Source organism: Falco punctatus (genome assembly GCF_963210335.1).
Source record: "Falco punctatus genome assembly, chromosome: 8".
Taxonomy (NCBI): domain Eukaryota; kingdom Metazoa; phylum Chordata; class Aves; order Falconiformes; family Falconidae; genus Falco; species Falco punctatus.
This window is the reverse complement of record NC_137588.1, coordinates 10,817,613-10,837,686: the sequence shown is the minus strand read 5'-3', so window position 1 is coordinate 10,837,686 and position 20,074 is coordinate 10,817,613. Positions and strand designations below refer to the sequence as shown.

Genomic DNA, 20,074 nt, shown 5'->3' with positions numbered 1-20,074 from the left:
TCAGCTATAGTCTTGCTAGTGCAGACCCTGTTGCATGTTTAATTAGCTTTGTATTTCATGTATATATATGTGTGTATGCGTTCTGACATGAAAGCCCCAAATATCTCCGGGTCTCTGAGGGAATGCTGCCTCATCTCTGCTCTCTGTTCAGCCTCACACTTCCCACCTTGTGCTTAATACACAGTATAATGTTCCTGGTCCTGTTGAGTTGGAGATGCCACATGCTGCAGCATGCTGCTCTGCACTAAACTCTAGTCGTGGTTTGACGCTGCCCCAACAGTCTTATCTCCCACTAGACCTCCACAGTTCATACAGCATCCGCATGGCAGCCCTATGATGAGTTTTTGTACTCTGAGGTGCCCTTGTTCTGGTCAACCATGCGAAAGAACAAGAGAGAAACTAAGACTAAAACCTCTAGTCTTGGTGTGCACAACGTGGCTTTCTCTTCACTAGGATGGGTGACAGCAACCAGCCCAGCATGCAGCTTATTTCTTCAGTAGATTTAGTCACTTCTGATACTCACCAACCTGTTTCCACGCGAATTGAGAGTATGAAGGTGGGATGCAGTGCCATACAAGCATCAACAGCAACACTGCACTTGGCATAGGGAGCATTTCTTTGTGCGAGAGGTTGCTAGTTATGGTAACAGCTCTTGTTTTTCCCTAGGAAAAACCTATTTTAAAGGTCTTTCAGATAAACCAGAAATTGTTAATATTGAAGGTATATTACAGTTTTTAGAAGCAGAGGGGGAAAAAATGCTTGGATGGCCAGTAGTGGCATTTTCCACTGTAACCAGTGTTGCCAGTCTCTGCATTGAGCAAGTTTCCATTAAATGCTTCATCTCATGCTACCTGATGGCTTAGCATCCTGGAGACCTGCATGGTGGAACAGCTTGCTGTAGTTGCAGGCTCAGTGCCATTCCTGGGGGGGTCTGGGTGCTGTGAGTGAGAACAAAGAGGCACTTTGGGAACATTCTGCCTTTTCCTGGCATGAAATATTCCCGTGCCCTTAAAATATGTTTTTATTTGTTTACATCATGGTTTGTGTTCTGATGACTCTAATGCTTTGAAAAGATGAGATTTTGGCTGTTATGTGGAGGTGATGTGTTTATAGCGTCCCTCCTCACCTCTTTCTCCCAGCCCCTGCAGCTTTTAAAGGAATTGAACCAGGACTGTGCAGCAGCTGTGGGTGAGTAGGGTGCTAGTGGGGTAGCAGGTCCAGGCAGTCCTGCCTGCTGCTGGCCAGAGACTGCCCAGAGTAGCAGTGGGAAAAGTTCTTGACAAATAGTGAATATATCAGAAAATAGAAGAGAACTGACTTCATTTACTGGTTCAGTGGGGACCCTGAAAACCCTAACAGCCCCAAAATAGGAAAGAAGTTGTTCTGAAATTTAAAAGCTTTCTGGTTTTCCCCTTTTTATTTATTAATATTAAAGAAATAGGAAGTTCTCAGCTAGTTCATTGCTGCGGTTTGCATGAATATAAAAATATTTGCGGAAAATAAAACTTGTTTGTTGTTTTGCTTTCCTTTCAAAAAGGCATTTCTATATTTAAATATTGGCCTACCAATTTAAAAGGAGAAGAGATTTAGAAAAAGGATCAATAATCTGAAAATGAGATGAAGGATTTTGTGTTGGACTGAATGGAGCATTTTACCCAAAATGAAATTTTGAAGGTCCTTTTCTTTTTATTGGCTGAAATATATTTTTATTTGGACTGGAGTTAATTGGTTTGTTTCAGCATTACAAACTGCTGCATAATTCCAGAAAGAAACAAGTAGGGGAAATTCCAGTAATTGTTTTTTACCTATGAACAGTGAAGGTAAAAAATTAATTCTTGGACTTGGGATTTTCTTTCTGCTTTTTTCCCCATGCTTTATTCATTTTGGCTAATCTTTGCTTCTGGTTGCCTTGCATTAATCCTCCTTCTCTAAGCATCTCTTTAATTGTGAATCTTGCAGCAACTTTTTGTTTTCTCTCTGTGTGTTTGTTTTATTTCAGTTGCTCCACTTACAGACCATTGGAACTCTTCAGGTATCACCAAGGAGAGGGAAACATGGATCACAACTTGGCCAGCAAGCACTGCAGGCTCAGCTGCAGTGTTCCTGAAAGCGTAGCAAGCAGGAGACATGGGCTTTTAAAGTAAGAGTAATTATGATCAATAGGTGTATCGCCAGGACACTTAGGTGCCAAAATTCAGCTCAAGGCAGTATTATGCTGACCACTAGTGCAAGAAGAAATCCCTGCAGTGGACACCTTGTAGTCTAGGTAGTTCCACCGGGATAAATAGGTAAAAGCAGCATATCTGACAGGTCTCAGGTGGAGTTGCACTACCAGGAGATGGAGGCACTTGCTAGGAAGTTGGGGGCTGTCAGCAGCATGGCGGTGGCTGTGGGGACCTGTGCCATCAGGAGGGATGGGACACTGGGAGGGAGCTGCAGGAGATCCCCGCTGTCCTCACCGGTTGCAAGCAAAAAAAAGCCAGAAGGCAGCATGCCATTTCGTACAGTCAGCCTGCTGTTATCCTGATCTAGCATGACAAATTGGTGTTCCCAGAGTGGCAGCAGAGTAATCAGACTGTGACAAATGGTTTACTTAGAGCAATTTGTTTTCATTTTACTGAAAATTTCCGCAGTCTTAACAAAAGGTTCCCCCCTGCCTCCTCACTCCCACTGCCTCCTTCTTCCTTTAATGGCATTTGCATGATGTTGAGAGAGGGACTTGGACCTGACCTGTGGCTGAGAGGGCAGCGTGGCAGCTGGGAGATCACGTTTCTAGGGACCCTGGGCTTTTCGCAACTGGAAGCCGTTGTTGGAAGCAATGTTCTGGTGAGTGTGAAGCTCCCCCTCCAGTAGCCATAGGATTGTACGCTCATGTTTCGTTCCTCACATGGGAGCTGAGCTATCTCTCACCTTTTGCAGGCTGGTTCCTGGTAGATGAAGGGTGTGTGAGAACACCGGTTTCCCTGAGGGTTTGAAAAGGGTATCTCTGTCTGGCACCTTTCACAATTACTAAAACCCAAGCACAGCCCTGTAGCAGTGATGCAGCTGGGAAAGGGGAGCTGTGTCTATCTGAAGCTCCAACGCATCTGCCCTGTGGGTGATGGGGAAGCTGTGCAGCCCCATCCTTGTTTGTGGCACAGCTGGATCTATCTGCCTTAGCACACTTGCAAAAGCCAAAGGATACAGAAAGAAGGGGGAAACTGTTGAAAATTACACAATGCCAAAAACTGACTAGGAACTTAACAGTGTTCAAGTTCTTGCCATGACAGTGCCTCCAGCTGGCCCTGGGATGGAGACCTCACTGCCTTTCCATGCTTGAGTTCTGGCCCAGTCTTGCACGGGGGTTTTCAGTACCACAATGCCACTGCAAGGTTAAAACTTGGGTGGATTCACCTGCTTGGCTTTCCTGGAAGAAACATGAAAATTGGTTAAAGTCTGCTTTGCCTGTTTAGCAGAATTTCACCCTGCCCTATGGCAAGGAAGTAACTGCCATGGGACTGACCTAAGGAGCAGGATGAACTCCGGCTCCTCATCTTCTGCTTAGTCCATTTGCTGTCATTTGTAGTTACCTGCTGCTTCCAAGTGCAGTTCTTGCAGTTTCAGCAGGAAGTACTTTCCATGGGCTGCAGGAAAGGAAGACCTACACCTTGCATAAAATAAAAGGGTAGTGGTACACAGGGGCTGGAGCTAGGAGCTCTGTGCCTTGGGGAAGAGGGCAAGAGGGCAGGGAAGAGTTAGGCTGGTGTCAGGGGACTCTGCTGCAGTTGGCCTTTAGACATGGGGGGTTACTGAGACGAATGTTGAGAGTGCCCCACTCAATACTCCAAAGTCACGCACTGGGATGGGCTTGGAAGCAGACCTGTGTCATCCAGATGGTTTTCAGTTCCAGCTTCTTTTCCTGCCTGGTCTTTTGCAAAAATGCATCGCCTCCCAGGGCAGACTACCTGGGGCTCTGCAGATGTGATGTGCTGCTGCATTCCTCTGAACCCACACCAAAGCCAGAAAAAATTATTTGGGGTCTTTTGGGGTACAAGCCATGCTTCTGGACAAACGGTGGGCCTGGAGTGTTAAAGGGTGATGGTGTCACGGATTTTCTCCATCATGCTGCCTGTGATTGCTACTTTTTTATATGTATGTACAGTTGTTTGAAGATTACTTTAGTACAGACTAACAGGATGAAACACTCAGGCCACTGTCATATGGGAGGTTGGATGTGACAGTCTGTAATGCTCTCCTTTGAGGTTTTTTCATAGTCTTAAGGGCTTGATTCGGCAAGCTACTGCATTAGGTGCTGGTACTATGTCTTGCACCCTTGTGCTACTGCACACTCAACAGTGTGATACAATTTACTGCTGCATCCCCCGTCCAGCCACCAGAGACATCCATCAAGGTCTGGGGAGCTGCCAGCCCAGCCCTCTTCCTACACTTTGTTGCAATGGCTGATGTGTCTGAAAATAGTGCAGTGCCACTTAGAGAGCCTGGCAGTATAATGGCTTTCCTTAAATGAAATTCCCACTCTGTTGGCAACTTCACTCTTTGCAGAAGCCCTTGGAAATAGCACAGTGGTGTGTAACTAACTGATGCCAACTGGAACGTGTCCCTGGCCTTGGGTAGAATGAGCTTTCTGGTATATGCTCATACAACAAAATGACTTAAATAAAAGCATTATCACAACATGGTTTTCATAATTTATTAGCAAACATAATAAAGTGATGGAAAATTACTTGCACTAATCGGACACCCATAAATAGACTCAAATAGTATGTTTGACTCTCATTTGGAGTGAATAATTTATCAGCTGATTAAATCTGATCATTTTGTACAACCTGCCAGTAGTTTTCCAGTGCATGTTTTTACTGTCCATATATCTCCATTAGATTGACGGATTTGGGTGGTTTGGAATGGTAGTAGTCAGGGAAATGTCACGTGTAGGTAAATAAAGCTGGATTTACAGCATTGGGGCACCACTCTCATAGCTAACAGCAAAATGGGGAGCTGTTACATATTTAAATAATAGCTGTCCTGCATCTCACAGATGATTTCTTAAGACCTAGGGAGAAAGAAGAAAAAAACCCAAACCCTCAACTGCCAAATATAACCTTCCAGATACTGCAAGTAGGACAGAAAAGCTGCCCAGAGCCCCTGCAGCGCCTTCTGGGATTCTTCAAGGAGAGTAGTGGAGCAGAGGAGATCATGGCACTCAGCACTGCTTTGTCTTGGGCAGTAAGTCCCAGTAGTGAACATCCTTCAGACACCATCTTTCAGTCTCCCCACCCCTCTGTCCATGTCTCCTCTCACTGTACCTGCTCCCATCTGCATTTGCATGCTGTCTGCATCTGTATGGGGATTTTCTGAATGTTTTGGTGTTTGCTTTCCTTCCTTGATGTTAAACACTAGATCTCTTTCATGGTTTGGATATGAGACATTTCCCTTGATGACACAGTAAAATCTATATTTCGGTGCAAAATCCCCCATGGCTGCAAAACTTCCAAAGAGATACAATTAAAAAGAAATTACAGTTGTGCATAAAATGAATATTAGATAGCTGCGGAGGTTTTAAGCAAAGTCTTCTGGGAAATGTGGTATTACTGAAGGCCAAGCCTGAGCGGCTGTGCTCTGGCTTGCTCTGCATGGTCACCTTGTCCTGTGCCACACAGACCTGAAGTTGCTGTATCCCCCCACCTTTGGAGCCTGGTACAGGATCTCAGGCTTCTGCTCTGGTGCCCTGTGGCAGGCAGTCTGGAGCTGGCATCGTACCCTGGCCAGACTGGTGCCAGAAACTGGGCCGACGCAGGGCCAGCAAGGGAAGATGGAATTCCCATGCCTCCAATGAGTTCAGCTTACATTTAATCTGTGGAAATCAGAAGGTGGTCAGTCAATAAGGGTGATGACAAAGTTTAATTGCTTTTTACTCTGCAAACAGGATAGGTGTACAGAAATGCAAATACAGATACTTTGGATTTGTTTGGCTTCTTCTTTTGCACTAAGGGAATGTGCCAACAACCTATCATGAACCGAGGAGCATTGGTTTCAGCGCTTAGCATGATAGTTCTGATTCTGCTTTCCTTTGAGAAGTGTACCAGTGAAACTCCTGATGACTTCCCTAGGAGGAAAGGGAGGAACTTGGTATCAGATGATTTGCAGGGTTGTTTAGCAGTAATTTAAAGGAATTAAAATGAAAAGCACCAAGGGGATGAACCATCCAGCCAGAAAGCATTGATAGGGCTAGCTATGTGTGAAGCAGGGATAATAACTGTTGCCTTTTCCCTTCAAATTTGTAGCTGAAACGTCCCTGTTATCCCCAAAGACCATCACTTCCATTCCTGACTAAGGAAGAAGGAGAACTGAGAGAAAGAGAACAGATTGTCAGTACTGGATCAATACTTCAAGCAGATAGACGTGTGAGTATAGAATAAATATTAATAATGACTATATATCAACATATAAAAGTAAGCCTATGAAATTCATACCTTTGGCAAATCAATAAAGTTAGTGTTAGTGTTGTTAATTTGTACTGGAAATATTTTCTGTGTCTGTCTCAGGGTGGTGACAGGTTAGGACCCATCATTAGCAACATTTTAAAGGAAAAAAAATGCATTTTCTTTTTCAATATTAAATTGCTGCAAAACTAGATTCCAGCTTGGATTGGCATACAGCAGTGAAACATGGAGAGTGCCTGGGAAAATGCAGTGTTTTTTTGAAAGGAGAGAGGGTCTAATATAGCAGGAATGGAATTGTCATTTTTTACTCAGTGACAGCGTTGCTTGTTACTTACAAAACGAAAGCAGTTTCTCTAGCATTTCCTCTTGCCACTCTTCAGGCCAGCCTGGGCTCAGCATGGCATGGGTGAGGGATGTGGCCAAATCGGGAAAGAATAGCCAAAGCTTTGGATTTGGCAGAGCTTTCTACTGTTTGCATTTCTTGACTGCTGCTGCTGCCATCAGTGGGACTAGGTTTTGTCCAAGCCTCTGGATAATTAATACCACTGGCAGCATTGTTCTCCTCAGATAAACTTAGCCAAATAGTACTGTTGTGTGGCTCTGGGTTGGCAAGATGGGACAGGCTGGGAGTGTTCTTTGGAGGCTGGAGCTCTGTCTTGTCTCTTGCCAGCCCTTGCACAAGAATTAGCTCAAACCCAGATTCGCTGGATCAGGTCTTCTGGGAAATCACAGAAATGCTGATCCACAACAGTGTCTATTCTGGCTTCTTAGGTCTGTTTACACTAATGAAGCTGGTGATGATGTCAGCCCTAGCACAAGCCTCAGTGTTGTGCAGTTTTGGTTTGATTACTGTGATGCAAAATGGCTTTCTCGGCTTGGATTAGACAGTGTGATTCATCTCTTCCATCTCCCTAGGGATAAAATCCTTTATTTTTGTACAACTTGTTGAATGGAATGGTGTATGGGGGTATGTGCCAAGCTTGTCTTGAAGAATGGCATCACAGTTCAGGACTGGGGCTCACAAAATCCAGCATTTCCTTTGCATTGGCAAATACCGGTTTTGAGAATGCTGCCCGGGTTTTGTTCTTTATGCATTGCTAAGGTGACATCTGACACTTCAAGTAGGAAAGACAAATTGCAGTGTTTGGCAAAGCTGCCTAATGATCATCATTTAGTGATAAACTGGTTAGTGGTAAGTAACCGAGGTTAAGGTATTTGCGTAATATCCAAAGCAAACAGATAGGGTCAAATCCTTTATCTATCTGCATCAGAATCCTTCTGTTGACTTAAGTGGGGTTAAGACAATTTACCAGCTACAGTACTGCAAAAGAGTACTTATTGCCTGGTGCATTAGCAGCAAGATCAGAGCCTAGGAGAGTTATCTAGCTGGGAATAGGCAGTATGTTCGGTGCCGCTTCCCTGCAGGCTCTCCTGTGTGCAGGCAAAGCTCACTGCTTGCTTGCTTGCTCACAGTCAGCCTGATCTCCCTTTTGGGTCTAGCATGCGTTTCAATTTTTTCTTTGCTGTGTGCTTTTCTCTTTCAAGCCTAACATGGCCGCCAATGATTTGATGTCCCCCTTCTCTTCCCACCCCAAATAAGGAGGCCAGTAGCTTCTTAATCAACAGTGTTGCCTTGTCATCATGGTGAAAACAGAAAGCAGCTAGATAATGAGAGAGTAGTAGATAAGGCCGCTACACTTTCCGACACCATTTTATATGACACCATTTGCAACTGGAAGGGAAGATGATGATGTCAGGGAAAACATTAGGTTTTGGTTTCCTGCATCATCTCACCCAAGGAAGATATTCCTTTTGAAACATTGCCAATTACTACAGCTGTAGAGCACAAAACCTGAGCCATTTAGCCAAGCCAAAATAACAAACTCTCAGGACTGAGGAAGAGGAAGGTACAAACCATCTCCCCTCCCCTAGGCTGTCTGAGGGTTGTAGAAAGGTGGACCAGGAAACTGGGGATACAGAGGAACATATCTCATTCCAGTTCTACCCCTGTTATCTCTGAGCCAAGAGCCGCAGCGGTGCATGTGTATTTGTTCCAGGAACAAAAAGAAAAGCTACATTTTTGGAAAGCAGCATCAGTGCTTTTCCCCAGTGCTTGCCACAGCAGGGCTTTGGCCTGCCTGTTACAGTAAAAGCTGGAAAAGGAGATGCATGTTTATTTTTACTCATGACCTAAGGCTTAAACTGTCTTCTTTAGCCTTGTACATTTGTCCAGTATATGATCCACACCCTGGTCCCTCCAGTGACTTGTTAATGCCACATTGGCTGTAGCGCAGCATTGAAATGTTTTAATATTGCTCTAAGGTTCATGGCTGCATGAAGCAGGGATGGGAGATCACAGGAAAGGCTGATTTCCAAAAACTAAAACAATAAACTATTGGAGAGCTCTGGAGGTAACCCTGGTAATGATCAGATCTGTGAGTTTCCTGTTTGAGCCTCTACCAAGTGAGATTTTTGAGTCTTCCCAGCAGGGAGAAGCAGTGGCTAGGTATGCGGTTGGGGTTTTGTGTCTGCTAAAGATTCATGAACAAACCAACCCTCAAATCCAGAGGAGTATAAATAGCGCTGGAAAATCCAGACAGATACTCACTTTCATTCCCTCCAAAGTGGGGAGGGCTGACTGTCTGAAATTCCATCTGAAAGAAAAATCCTTCGTTTTTACTATTTATTACAATAAAACTGAAAGCAGCCCACATTGTCTCTGAAATGGGAAGCATGACACAGTCAGTATTACATTTTCTTTCTAGATGCAAGAAAATGACCTTCATAGCTCACTTGAGGCTTTGTCTCTTTAGAGTTATGGGCCATTCCCTTGTTAGCGGTAATAAACTGTATTATATTCCACTTCACAGTGATGGGGTTTTTCTACATAATGCCAGGGAACTTAAAAAAAAAAAGGGGGGGGGGGGGGGGGGAAAAGGTCAGTGAGTTTCAAAATGTGCTTTGTTAAAAAGGGTATAAAAGGGAAAGAGCTCGTATCACTTCTCAGATTGTGTTATATTAATAAGCCATTATGTTTTAAGCGCTATTTGCAAGTATTGTGCACATGTAGTTTGAAAAGTTATTATACCGTACACGAGGGTACAAGATGTTCAGCAAGCAGAATGGACTGGGACAAAAATCAGAGGAGCCATGGAGAGAGGGTGGCTCCTCCGCTACCGTGTTCGGAGCTTCCACCTTGGCCATCTGACTCAATGGCACATCCCACTATCTCAAGCCCTCCCAGATTTTTGGCTCTGTTTGTAAGTAACCCTACCTGAATAACAGAGACCAGGGCACTGTGTTAGTGCAAGTCAAAAACCCTGTTGCTGTGCCTTTAAATAACGCCCAGAAACCCCCTTATCTCCCTGCTGCACTTTTGGCCTCCTGACAGGCCTGTAATTAGCACAGTTTTTTCACATTCATGTTTAGATTGGAAATTTGGAAGCACTTAATGAAAAAGGTCAGTTACCTTGACCAGGCTGAAGTTGCAGTTAGAGGACATTTGCTTGCTCCCAAGGCTAGCAGCATACAAATACATGAATATTAACATACTGCACACAAAAATGCAAATGTTGTGTGTCATGTTTGCAAGGATAGGACCTCGCATTCAACATCACTCCAGCCCCAAGTGCTTTCCAACGTTCTGGGGACAACTCCTCCCAGACTTAGGCAGGGCTTGCACACAATCCCCAGGTCTAAAGCTGGACTTGGACATGACTCCAGGTCCAGATTAACTAGCAATCAAAATTTCCACCCTCTCATATGATTTGACCAAATACTAGGTCCAAGCCATGTGTTTCTTTCATGGTAGGTCCAGCACCTCACCCACCACAGTTATTGCATTTGGTGGTGGTACCAAAGCCTGTGTTACTCTATGCAATGGGTTTTGTCTTGGGGAGCTAGTTTTGGAAGGAAACTAAGGCGTGGTTTGGTTTGGGGCCTCAAAGGTCCCTGTCTGTTTTGGTTTTATATTCCTGAAAACAAGGAAGCGCAGGAAATATCCCATCTGCAATTCTGTGGGCTTTGGGGTGAGTTAAAAAAATAACATGAATAAAATAACATCCTCTAGATATGGGAAGGAGTGCCCCTGCGGCAAGGGACTGGCTTTTGCTCCCATGGCATCTTCTGAGATGCCTCCTGTTCGATATTTGTGGGCTGGAATATGACAGCAGAGGTCAGAGGAGGTTGCCTTCAAAACCTTACATACAGGCTAGCAAGTGATTAAAGGAGTCCTGTGGAAATAGAAAAAGATACGTGAAGCATAATATGATTTCCTGTCTCTCCCTGTAGTTCATGAGTTTAACGTAGATTTCTAAGACACTGGGCAATAAGTGCATAATGCATTTTTATTTCTCTTTTTTAATCTCTCAGACTGTGCTGAATTATGACAAAAGTGAAATAAGTACACATAGCAAACCAAACAACTGTTAAGAAAGCTCAAATCCTTTCATTTCTGGATCTCTTAGGTGCAGTTAATACATAATGGGAGAAGAAGAAAGTCCCTAGTAATAATTACACACTTTGAATTGGAGCTTATGATTGGTAGCAGTAAGGATTCTTACAATATTGTGCACAGCAACATGTCCTATACTCATGAAAAAAAAAAAAAAAAAAAAAAACCAAAACCACCACCAAACACATGCCTTTTAAACATTTATATTTACTCTGTGTGTTTAGTACTAAAAGTGATTCTAGCACATTGCTCTTCACCTTAATTTTTTGGCAAAGGTCATACTGTAAAAGCAAATCCTTCTCTTGCACTTACAGAGTGCCATGGCATTGTCATGCTGCCAAGAAGCCCCTGCAAGATGCTCACAAGAGCATGCCCCCCTCTAGTAGCACAGTTTGTGAGCATTTCATAAAACTTTCCACACAAAACATCCCTCAGAGATGAGGAAATTGCTTTATTCCTACTTCTTTACACCTGGAGAACTGAAGTACGGAAAAAGCTCCAGATCTCCTATGGTGCTCAGATGCATAAATTCCCCTGTGACCAAGTTTTAAGTTCATCCCACCTCACTTTCAGTATGTGGCTGACAGGAGGGTTGTGCTGGAAGTTTAGTTACCCTGAAAAATCAGTTCTCAACCACCAGACCACTTTGCTTCCCCTTCCATCTCTGCAACCCTAAAGCTGGCTTACCCATCAAGTGTAGAGCTGGATGTCCGGCAATGCATTGCCAGATTTCCAAAAGACGTCAGCACCAATTATTTGAATACCTGGCACCATTTGGGTCTAGTGTTTTTTTGGTTTTGTTTTTAAAAGAAACTAGGCCCTAGCATGTGGACCATGTGTTCAGCAGCATGGAAGAAAGACAAGTGTGCTGAACTACTCTTACCTAGGAATACAGCAGAGCAGAGTAAGACTTGCAGCTCAGCACAGCCCAAGCTGTCCCAGCAGAACTGGCACCTCTGTAATAAGCTGGATGGAAAATGCAGGGACAGTTGAGTCTTCTCCAGGACCTGCTTCTCTGACTGCCCGTGAAGGTGCCAGTGGGGAGACTGCAGTGATACGGCTATATTACCACTAGGAAAGGAAATTCAGGACCTTCAAACTTGTTGCATGTGTGAAAGTTAGTGTCTGGCTGCTGGTGCTTTTTGCTGTTGTTTGCTGATTGTCATTTATAGAACAGAGCAAATAGAGCTATTGGCATCTTGGAAGACGCCTGATGCCTTGCAAGATCAGGTTCTGGAAATAAGGGATCTACTTTATATCACAATGACTGTCACCTGCACTCTCTGCTCCGCTAACCAGATTTATTGTAAGGCTGCATCAAATAAATGGAGTCATAAGCTGCACTGTCCCTAGGGTGACTGGATGAATTAAAATATCCAAGACAATGACAAATGCTGCCAAAGGGTGTTGATATTGGGCTGCTGGATCTGTGGTCTCTGGCAAAGCCCAAGGAACAGTCTTGTTGCAGGGAGACTCCAGACTTATTGTTCTCGGCAATAGAGAGGAACTGGGTTCCTGTTTCCTCCGCCTTTGCTATCAAAGGGGCAGCCAGACCGCAATAAAGCATGCTGACTTCCCAGACTTTTGAGAATGAAAAGCTTTGTATCTTCAAATTTAGCTTTGACAGGTTTCATCACCTCCATCCCTCCACTGCTCCAATATTCAGCAAAATAAAATATGGATCAAAACATGCAGCAAAATATTGTGGGAGCTACGTAGCTCCTGCTGAAATCAGTAGTGACAAAACACCTTGTCATTCAAATGAGACCAGGCATATGGTTGTACATTTTGGCTGTGCATTGTTATAATGTTCTTTGTGTGTATCCATGCATGTGCATTTTATGTTACATGTGCTTATACAGGTATGTACACTTAGGGAGAGATGAGTGCCTGTTTATCTACAGGCAGCAAATATGGGTCTGTGTACATACATACATCTGTCTGCGTGCTGCTAACATATGTTTAAACTGGCATCAGGCCAGGACTGTGTGTCTTTGTAGATTGCATATATCCATATGTGTATGTAAAAAGCTAGTCTGCTTTCAAATTGCAGAAGCCAGTTCTAGATGTAAACTGTAATGGAGACCTTTAATTTATAAGATCACACCTCTTGCTGGCCCTTTGTTTAGGCTATCTGTGTGATGCAAATGCTGAAATTGGTGATGGATGGTCTGCTGGGCTGCAAGGAGAAAGCTCTGCCCATACCCTGTTTTATTTTACAGGTAGGCAGCCATCTGAGGGGAAGCTTTAATTTGAGAGTGTCTGCACTTAGCAGCAGCAGACCAGGGCCCTGCCATGTCCTTTCCATAGACCCTTTTTGTTCCTTTCTAAAAACCAAATGATCGGGAAGCCCTTCGTAGGGGGAGAGAAGTCAAGGAGGGCAACAGTATATCTGCTTGCGGTAGCAATGGCCAGCCCAGCTCTTGGCTGACTGCAGCCTTGTGCTGACAGCCTGGCAAACGTTCCCCTGCCAGGAAACGTGACAAAGGGGAGGGTTTTGGCAACTCTGTCGTGGGGCATTCAGGTCCCACGGAGAAACTGTGACCCTGGGGAAGGCCAGGACTGGGCTTTCTGCTTGGGGGACGAGCAGGGGTTACATATGGCCCCCGGCTCAGGGAGAATGACTCAAAGTCAGAGCAAGGTAAGCAGTGGATCTCTTCGTGCCCAGAAAAAGCCATCCACTGCACCTATGTCAGCTGTATGAAATCGGTCACGCAGCTGCAGCCACCCGGGGCTGCATGCTCATACACAGAAACTATACAGCCCCGTCTCCAGCCACCCCCTTCTCAGCTGGTGCACATGTTCCTTTTCCCCAGCCCCTTCCTCCCCTATGTGCACATTCCCCATTGCTAAGGGAGAGATACATTTCTCTTCAGCATCATGCTGACCCCCTTTCTCCTCCCCCCAAGCCCTGAAATTAATTAAATGATGTCACGCTTGATTTTATCTGATTTGGAAGCAATTCATCACCCTTTTGCTGGTTCTATTAGTCCAAGCGATCAGCACATTAATTCATTTGTGAGACTAAGCTCAAGGGTAATTACAGTGAGGAAGCTTAATGCCTAAACGTGTTAATGTCTGTAATCAGAACTATTTTCTCAGTGCGGAACAATTGTTAGACAATTACACTTGGATATGATTGCCCTGGTAGGCAACAGACGCTGTGTCAAGAGGGGAATAGCAGAAGCTTGTTTTGCAAGTAGTGTATTATCAGCAAATTCAACTCTTTGCAGTCTCTCTTTTTCTGGATTCTGCGCAACTGGCCCCTTCCTCAGGTTTTGCATTATTAAATAAGTTGAAAAGTCATCTCTTTTTCAGGCTGGGTAGTGTGGGGCACAGAGGAAAACAGACTCCTATGCTTTTTTCTGACATAAAATGTCACAGAGTTTTGCTTCTGGTGTCCTGGTTTATGTGCATGGAGAGAAATAATGAATTTAATAGGTGTGTTTTTAATAGGCCTTTGCTTCCCAGTGGACCCAGTATTTTTCTGTTCCACTGTCAGTGCTTTCCAGTCAAAAGATGTCTAGGACCATATGAACTTTACGACTGAGATTCTACCTTTTTTGCCCATCTGGAGGACACTGTTGACCTCACGGTGGGGAAGCATCCTGCCAGGGTGATTCTGGATGTATTTTAAAGGAGAAGTAGCTGTTGATTGAGGGGTCAATTATGGGCACAGTGGGACCACACAAGCATAGCAAGGGGGCACAAAATCTTTCTGGGCAAGGTTGTTTCCTCTTGTTCTCTCCCCTTCTGACTGACCTGTCAGTGCCCTTGTCTGAACAGAAAGCTTCTAGTTTTGTGTCAGTATCCTAAACGTGTCTGTTTCCTTCATGCCTAGCTCCAGAGCGAAGTGAGGAAATACAGAGCCAAATGTACAAAGTTCACCTCTTAATAAAAAGGAACCTGCGCACAGAGTGTCAGGAAATATCCCGTCCGTGTGATCACCCTGCCTAACGCTCAGCGCTAACCCCATGTACGCTGCGGAGCACGTATGATATAGGGTGGTGACACCTGCTGATACACAGTTGTGTGGGATGGGCAGGCACACCGTAGACTGCACAGATGCCGTGCTGCAAAGGGATTTCAGGGAAAGATATAGCTCTGGCTCCTGCCTGCGCAGGGTGGGCTGTGGTGGAAACCAGTGCTGCTCGGCCACACAGAGGCTGTTGCAGGAAAAGGACAGGGGCACTGCTAGGGGGAAGGGTCAGGACTGTAGCAGTAAGCATGACGCCACAGGAGAAGCAATCATGCCTGCAGCGTGGATGAAGGGATGATGGAGGCAGCCCAGCACCCGCAACCCGGTGCTGCTGGTTCAGGCCAATTATGGGACTGCTGATCCCTGCCCGCCTTATCCCTTCCTCCAGCTGGTGCGTGGCAATTGCAGGCAGGTTTTGTTCAGCCTCTTCTGTCCAGATATAGAAGCCTTCTAAAAGTGAGGATGAATCTGCTGCAGTCTCTGTGAGCTGAATGGTGTGTCTGGGCAGAGGGATGGGCAGGAACCCCACAAAGTCATTCTTCTTCCTCCCTGGGCAACCACAGTGACTTCCACTGTGGCCGAGCACATCCAAGCGCTCGTGTTTTTTGGCTGGGGAGAGATTTTATTCCAGCTCAGCCTGGAGGTCCTCCAACACACGAGGCACTGTACCTTGCAGAACTTCTCATTTGGGGTAATGTCCCATACACTGCTGGTCTTGAAAAATGGATTTCTGGGTACTTGAAGAAAAGCCCCTAGCTGTGCTGGATTGGCAGCATCCTCGGAGGCCCCTGTGTTAGTCCTTAGCAGCAACCCCAGCCTCCTGCCACAAATGAGGCAGGGGAGGAAATGAGTTTACAATGATGTGTTTTGCAGACATGGTGAAGCTTGTGCCAGCGACAATCACAAGAAGAGCTGTCTGCTTGGTTGGTTTCAGAAGGCTGTTTACGCTCAGAAGAAGGTAAGAATAAATCAAAAATGTCATTAATGGTATAGATGAAGAAAAAATTATTTCTTTTCCTTAAGAAAGCAATCCTCTCTGGTCTCTAGCTTGACTTGCAAAGGGGCTGTGGCAGTGACCTCCTCCTGTTTCCACACCTGATTTAGCAGGACTGGTATTAGCACCTCCCTGCTTCAAAATTTATGATACAACAAAACCCTGCTGGAGTGCCCCAGTGAGGTCAAAGCTCTCTCTTAACAGCACAAAAGCACGTTCTCCTGGCAGATCTTTGAATATTAATGCTGTCACGAGTTTCCATGAGTTGAAGTGATCTGTGCTGGGTTGATGAGGATTGTAAGATATGAGTGACGTTCCCCTGCTCCTGTGCAGGCAGCAGGCAAAGCCCTGGGGCTGTCGTGGCATGTTGTGCTGCAATATAGGGCGCTCACCTGCTCAGTAGGGACCCTAGCCTGGGAATCAGAAGGTCAGGATGTATTTGTTGGCTCCAGCACTGACTTGCCAAGGAAGCTTAGGCAAGGCATCTCCTCCCAACTTTTGCCTGCCTCGTGATTTTAATCCAAAGTCCCTCCGGTCCTTGCTCTGCTGAGGTTGAAAGCACATTAACTCCGTTACTCAGAAAGGCACTGAAGCCTGGGACGGCTGGGCCCATTGTAGCACGCAAGGCCTTCAAATATTCCCTCTGCTGTCCATGTTGCGAGGAGCAGCAGGAGACATAGTTCGTCCATTGTGTTATGGATGTTACTCCTCAGAACCAGTCCCAAGTTACTCTAGATACCATTTGAAGCTATGATACTTGAACAATAGCTTCTAAATTATTCACCTACTCCTCCTCTTTTTGTCTTTGTTAAAAGCTATAGAATATTTATAATGTGACAGGAAATAGGCTCCATTGTTTCTCCACTATATTTGACTGAAATGAAGCTGCTTCCCTGAACAAAGGTGCCCACTTCTGAACAGTTTGCTATTCTGAGCCCTGTTAAATTTGGAGTCTAACTTCTTTTAATTATTCCAGTCCTAGAGAGCCACCTTATAAAGTTCTTCCGCGTCATTAAAGCTTGATGGGGTTTTACCCCATTTCCCAACAGAGATCCAGAACAGTACATGGATTCCAGTGAAATACAAAACACAATCAGTCTGTTGAATCAGTTAGGAGATTAATATGTCTGTTCTCTCTCCCACATTTGGTGGTTGGATGTTTTGAGATCCTTTCTGCCCACCTGAATGCAGCCTCCTTCTCCATCACCTTGCATTAGGTAGGTGCAATGGGATAATAGATGTAGTAAGAAGAAAAAATTAAATTGCCCAGAGGTCTCAGATGCAGAGATCAGATCCCTGTGCTCCCAGTGAAGCCTGCCGAGCCCTACTGTGCCCAGTGAGGCTGGCTGCAGTGCTGGAGTGCAAGGCTCCTGTGCCAGCATGCCCCTGTGGAGAGGGACGTCTCCCAATGCATCACTGTGGCAGCGCTCTGCAATGCTCTTGTCCCTCTCCATCCCATCCGCAGTGTTAAGGGACCACTGCCTAATGCTCCTCCCACAGAAGTGCTGGGCAGGGAGGTGACGGCCAGGTGAAGACAAGCTGTTGTGTGGGTATGGGTGGCTTGGAGCAGTGAGCTTTTGCTGAGAACAATCTGGTGCATATCACCATGATTCCAGAGGTGAAAACTTGCTGTTGGTGTTGCCACCCTGGTCGAGGTGAAGGCAGAGGCAGACCTCTGCAGCACCTGGGGTGTTGCAGCTTCACAGCCTCAGGTGTTTCAGTCTCTGCACTGCAAAGTAAATAGCTGCCTGTATTGATTTACATTGCAAATGCACAACTATAAGCCGACTGCAAACTCTGCAAATTTGTCTGACTTCAAGACCCACCAGAAGAAAAAAACTCTTTGGTCAGATTTCATTTCCCCTGCCCCTGGTTATGGCTTACAGAAACGAGGAAAACAGCTTGTTGTGGTGCAGGAATAGTAAAGTCACTGAGACAGAATTCTTTTTTCCTTGTCAAACAGCCATGAGTGCTGGAGGACTCCACCAGCATTGGTACAGAAACACTGCTCGGTTAAAAATAGCTGGAGGCCACAAGGCTGCGGGGAGAGGGGAGAGCAGTGGCAGCGCTTAGCAGGACACCTGAGGTATCCTCCAGCCACAATGAGCGATCCCTTGCAGCCTCACCTGTATGCACAGTTTGCCCTCCCCAAAGCCGCGTTGATGAATCTGTCCCCGTACTGTTGGGTGTGCCATACCAACAGGACTGCTGGGCCTGCACTGTTCCCTGAGGGCAGTGAGCAAATGTGGGTGCGTTGGTGTGGGCAAGCCAGAGCTTGCCAGAGTTAGCTCCTAGTTCTCCTGCTGCGCGTGAGGGCCAGCTCAGACCATCGTCACTGTGCTGTGAAACAGCACTGGAAAATTACTCAGTCATTACCCCTGCATTCCATGCATGATCATTTTGTCCCTTGTGGTTATAAGTACGTTCAATCAAAATGAGCATGTTTCACTCTGCTCTGTAAACAATGCAAATGCAATGCAAACATTTCACTGTCTGCTGCTTGGTATTTCTGCATAATCTGGCAATCCTGCACAGGGCAGATAAAACGGTAGAGAAAGTTCTTGCCTCATTTTTCTCTTCTGGCCAAGACAATACATCTACTAATGGCAAGACACGCAATCTGTCTGCCCCAGATACACAAACATTTCATGCCTATGTCTGGCTAATATCACCTCTGCTGGGGTCTTGGGAGGCTTTGTGGTCCCCGGTTCCTGCTACAACTCCTGGTTCCTGGTTGGAAGCCATCACCACCCCATCAAACACTCTTGATTTTAGCAAATCGGCAAACGCAGACAACCAAGTATTTCTTGAACGGATGGATTCTCCTTTCCTGCTGCCCTGCTCTCTTCCCAGGTCATATGGGCCACATACTGCATAGCATGACAGTCTTTTGGCTTATGGCTTTGCTCATGGGCTAGTGCCTGTGTGTGGCCATTTCCTCAGGCCCTCCTAAAACTCCTTGTTCAGCCAAGCGTATCACCCTGCTGCTGGGCAGCTGTTGCATACCGAGCACATCTTAGAACGTGCAAACTTACCTGCCTGCAAACTCGCAGCAGAGAGGAGGCACCCTGGCAGAGACAGGCTGTGGGTTTCTGCTGGATTTCTCCAGGTTGTTGGGGTAGCACATTTGTAAACGATGTTTTACAGACAACAGTGTAGGTGGCGTGGCCTTTGGGTAAGACTGACATCAGTATTCAATGTCAAGTCATATTATGTATTCATTAGCTATAGTTTTCCTTGGTTTGGCAGGATTTGGGGATGCCACAACTCCTTTGAAACGTAAAGCAGTGGTGTGGCATTCAGTGCAGCTGTCAACTGGGGGGCCCGAAAGCCATCTGCTATGGTAGAAGGTAGGTAATAGAAAAATGAGACAATTCGTCTGTGCAAAGCTGCTCCCATACATAGCAAAGGAGGTATGAAGGACAGGTTGTTTCCATTCCCAAGTGCTGCTTTGTGCTCCTCAGAGCCATCGGTGCGCAGGACCGCTCGCTGCTGACCTGTGCTGTCCGAGTCGGGGCCTGTTGCTGGCAGGCAGGATTTCACTGGAGCTCTGTCTGTGGTTGCTTTCCCTCTGCTGCGCTGCAGTGTGTGATGCCTTCAGCCATGGTTCAGCTGCCGAGGAAAGCATGGAGGGGGGGAAGTCCTGTGGTCCCCAGCCCCAACAGAACCAGCAAGGTCAGAGGGAGAGAGGCAGAGAAACAAAGAGAGACAGAGGTGCCAAAGCAGCAGGTCACAAAAGAGATCCGTTCGTTTCTCATGCAGAGCAGTAGTTTCTTCATCCCTCCTGCCCTCCCCTGTTCCCATCCCCTCCCTGGTCCTGATCCCTGCCCTGCCAGGAGCACACTTTGGTACAAAGGTCTTAAAAGTGAAGTTCATTTCTATTCTGTGGGAACAAAAGGTTTCCTTTGCTGTAATTCCTCTGTTCAGCTGTGCCCAAGGCCCTTGCGTGGGGCACAGCAACACACGCCCTGTATGTCTTAGACAAAAGCAGATTTCTGCAGGGATGGCTGAAAGGAAACCATGACTCGTTCCCTTCTTGCTGCAGTCTTGTTGACTTGCTGGTGCTTTGCAGGAAGCAATTCATACAGATTTGCTTTGCATAATAATAGCAAAGGCTTTTCTTGGGGGAAAAAAAGCAGGGGATATGGGGATTTATCACAGGGACAAACAATGTCTTGCCAGAAACAGTTTATACCATTTATGCAAAA

The 20,074-nt window shown here is 45.8% G+C and overlaps 1 protein-coding gene across 1 annotated transcript in view; it reads left to right on the top strand.

Annotated features, from left to right (window-relative positions):
• Window positions 1-20,074, top strand: part of LOC308068740 (uncharacterized protein) — an 82,215-nt gene that overhangs the window by 56,309 nt on the left and 5,832 nt on the right. The window contains exon 3 of the mRNA XM_080399891.1: window positions 2,000-19,216. Coding sequence (XP_080256017.1) covers window positions 19,207-19,216 — 10 coding nt within the window. The 5' untranslated portion in view covers window positions 2,000-19,206. The remainder of the gene's footprint in view (window positions 1-1,999; window positions 19,217-20,074) is intronic.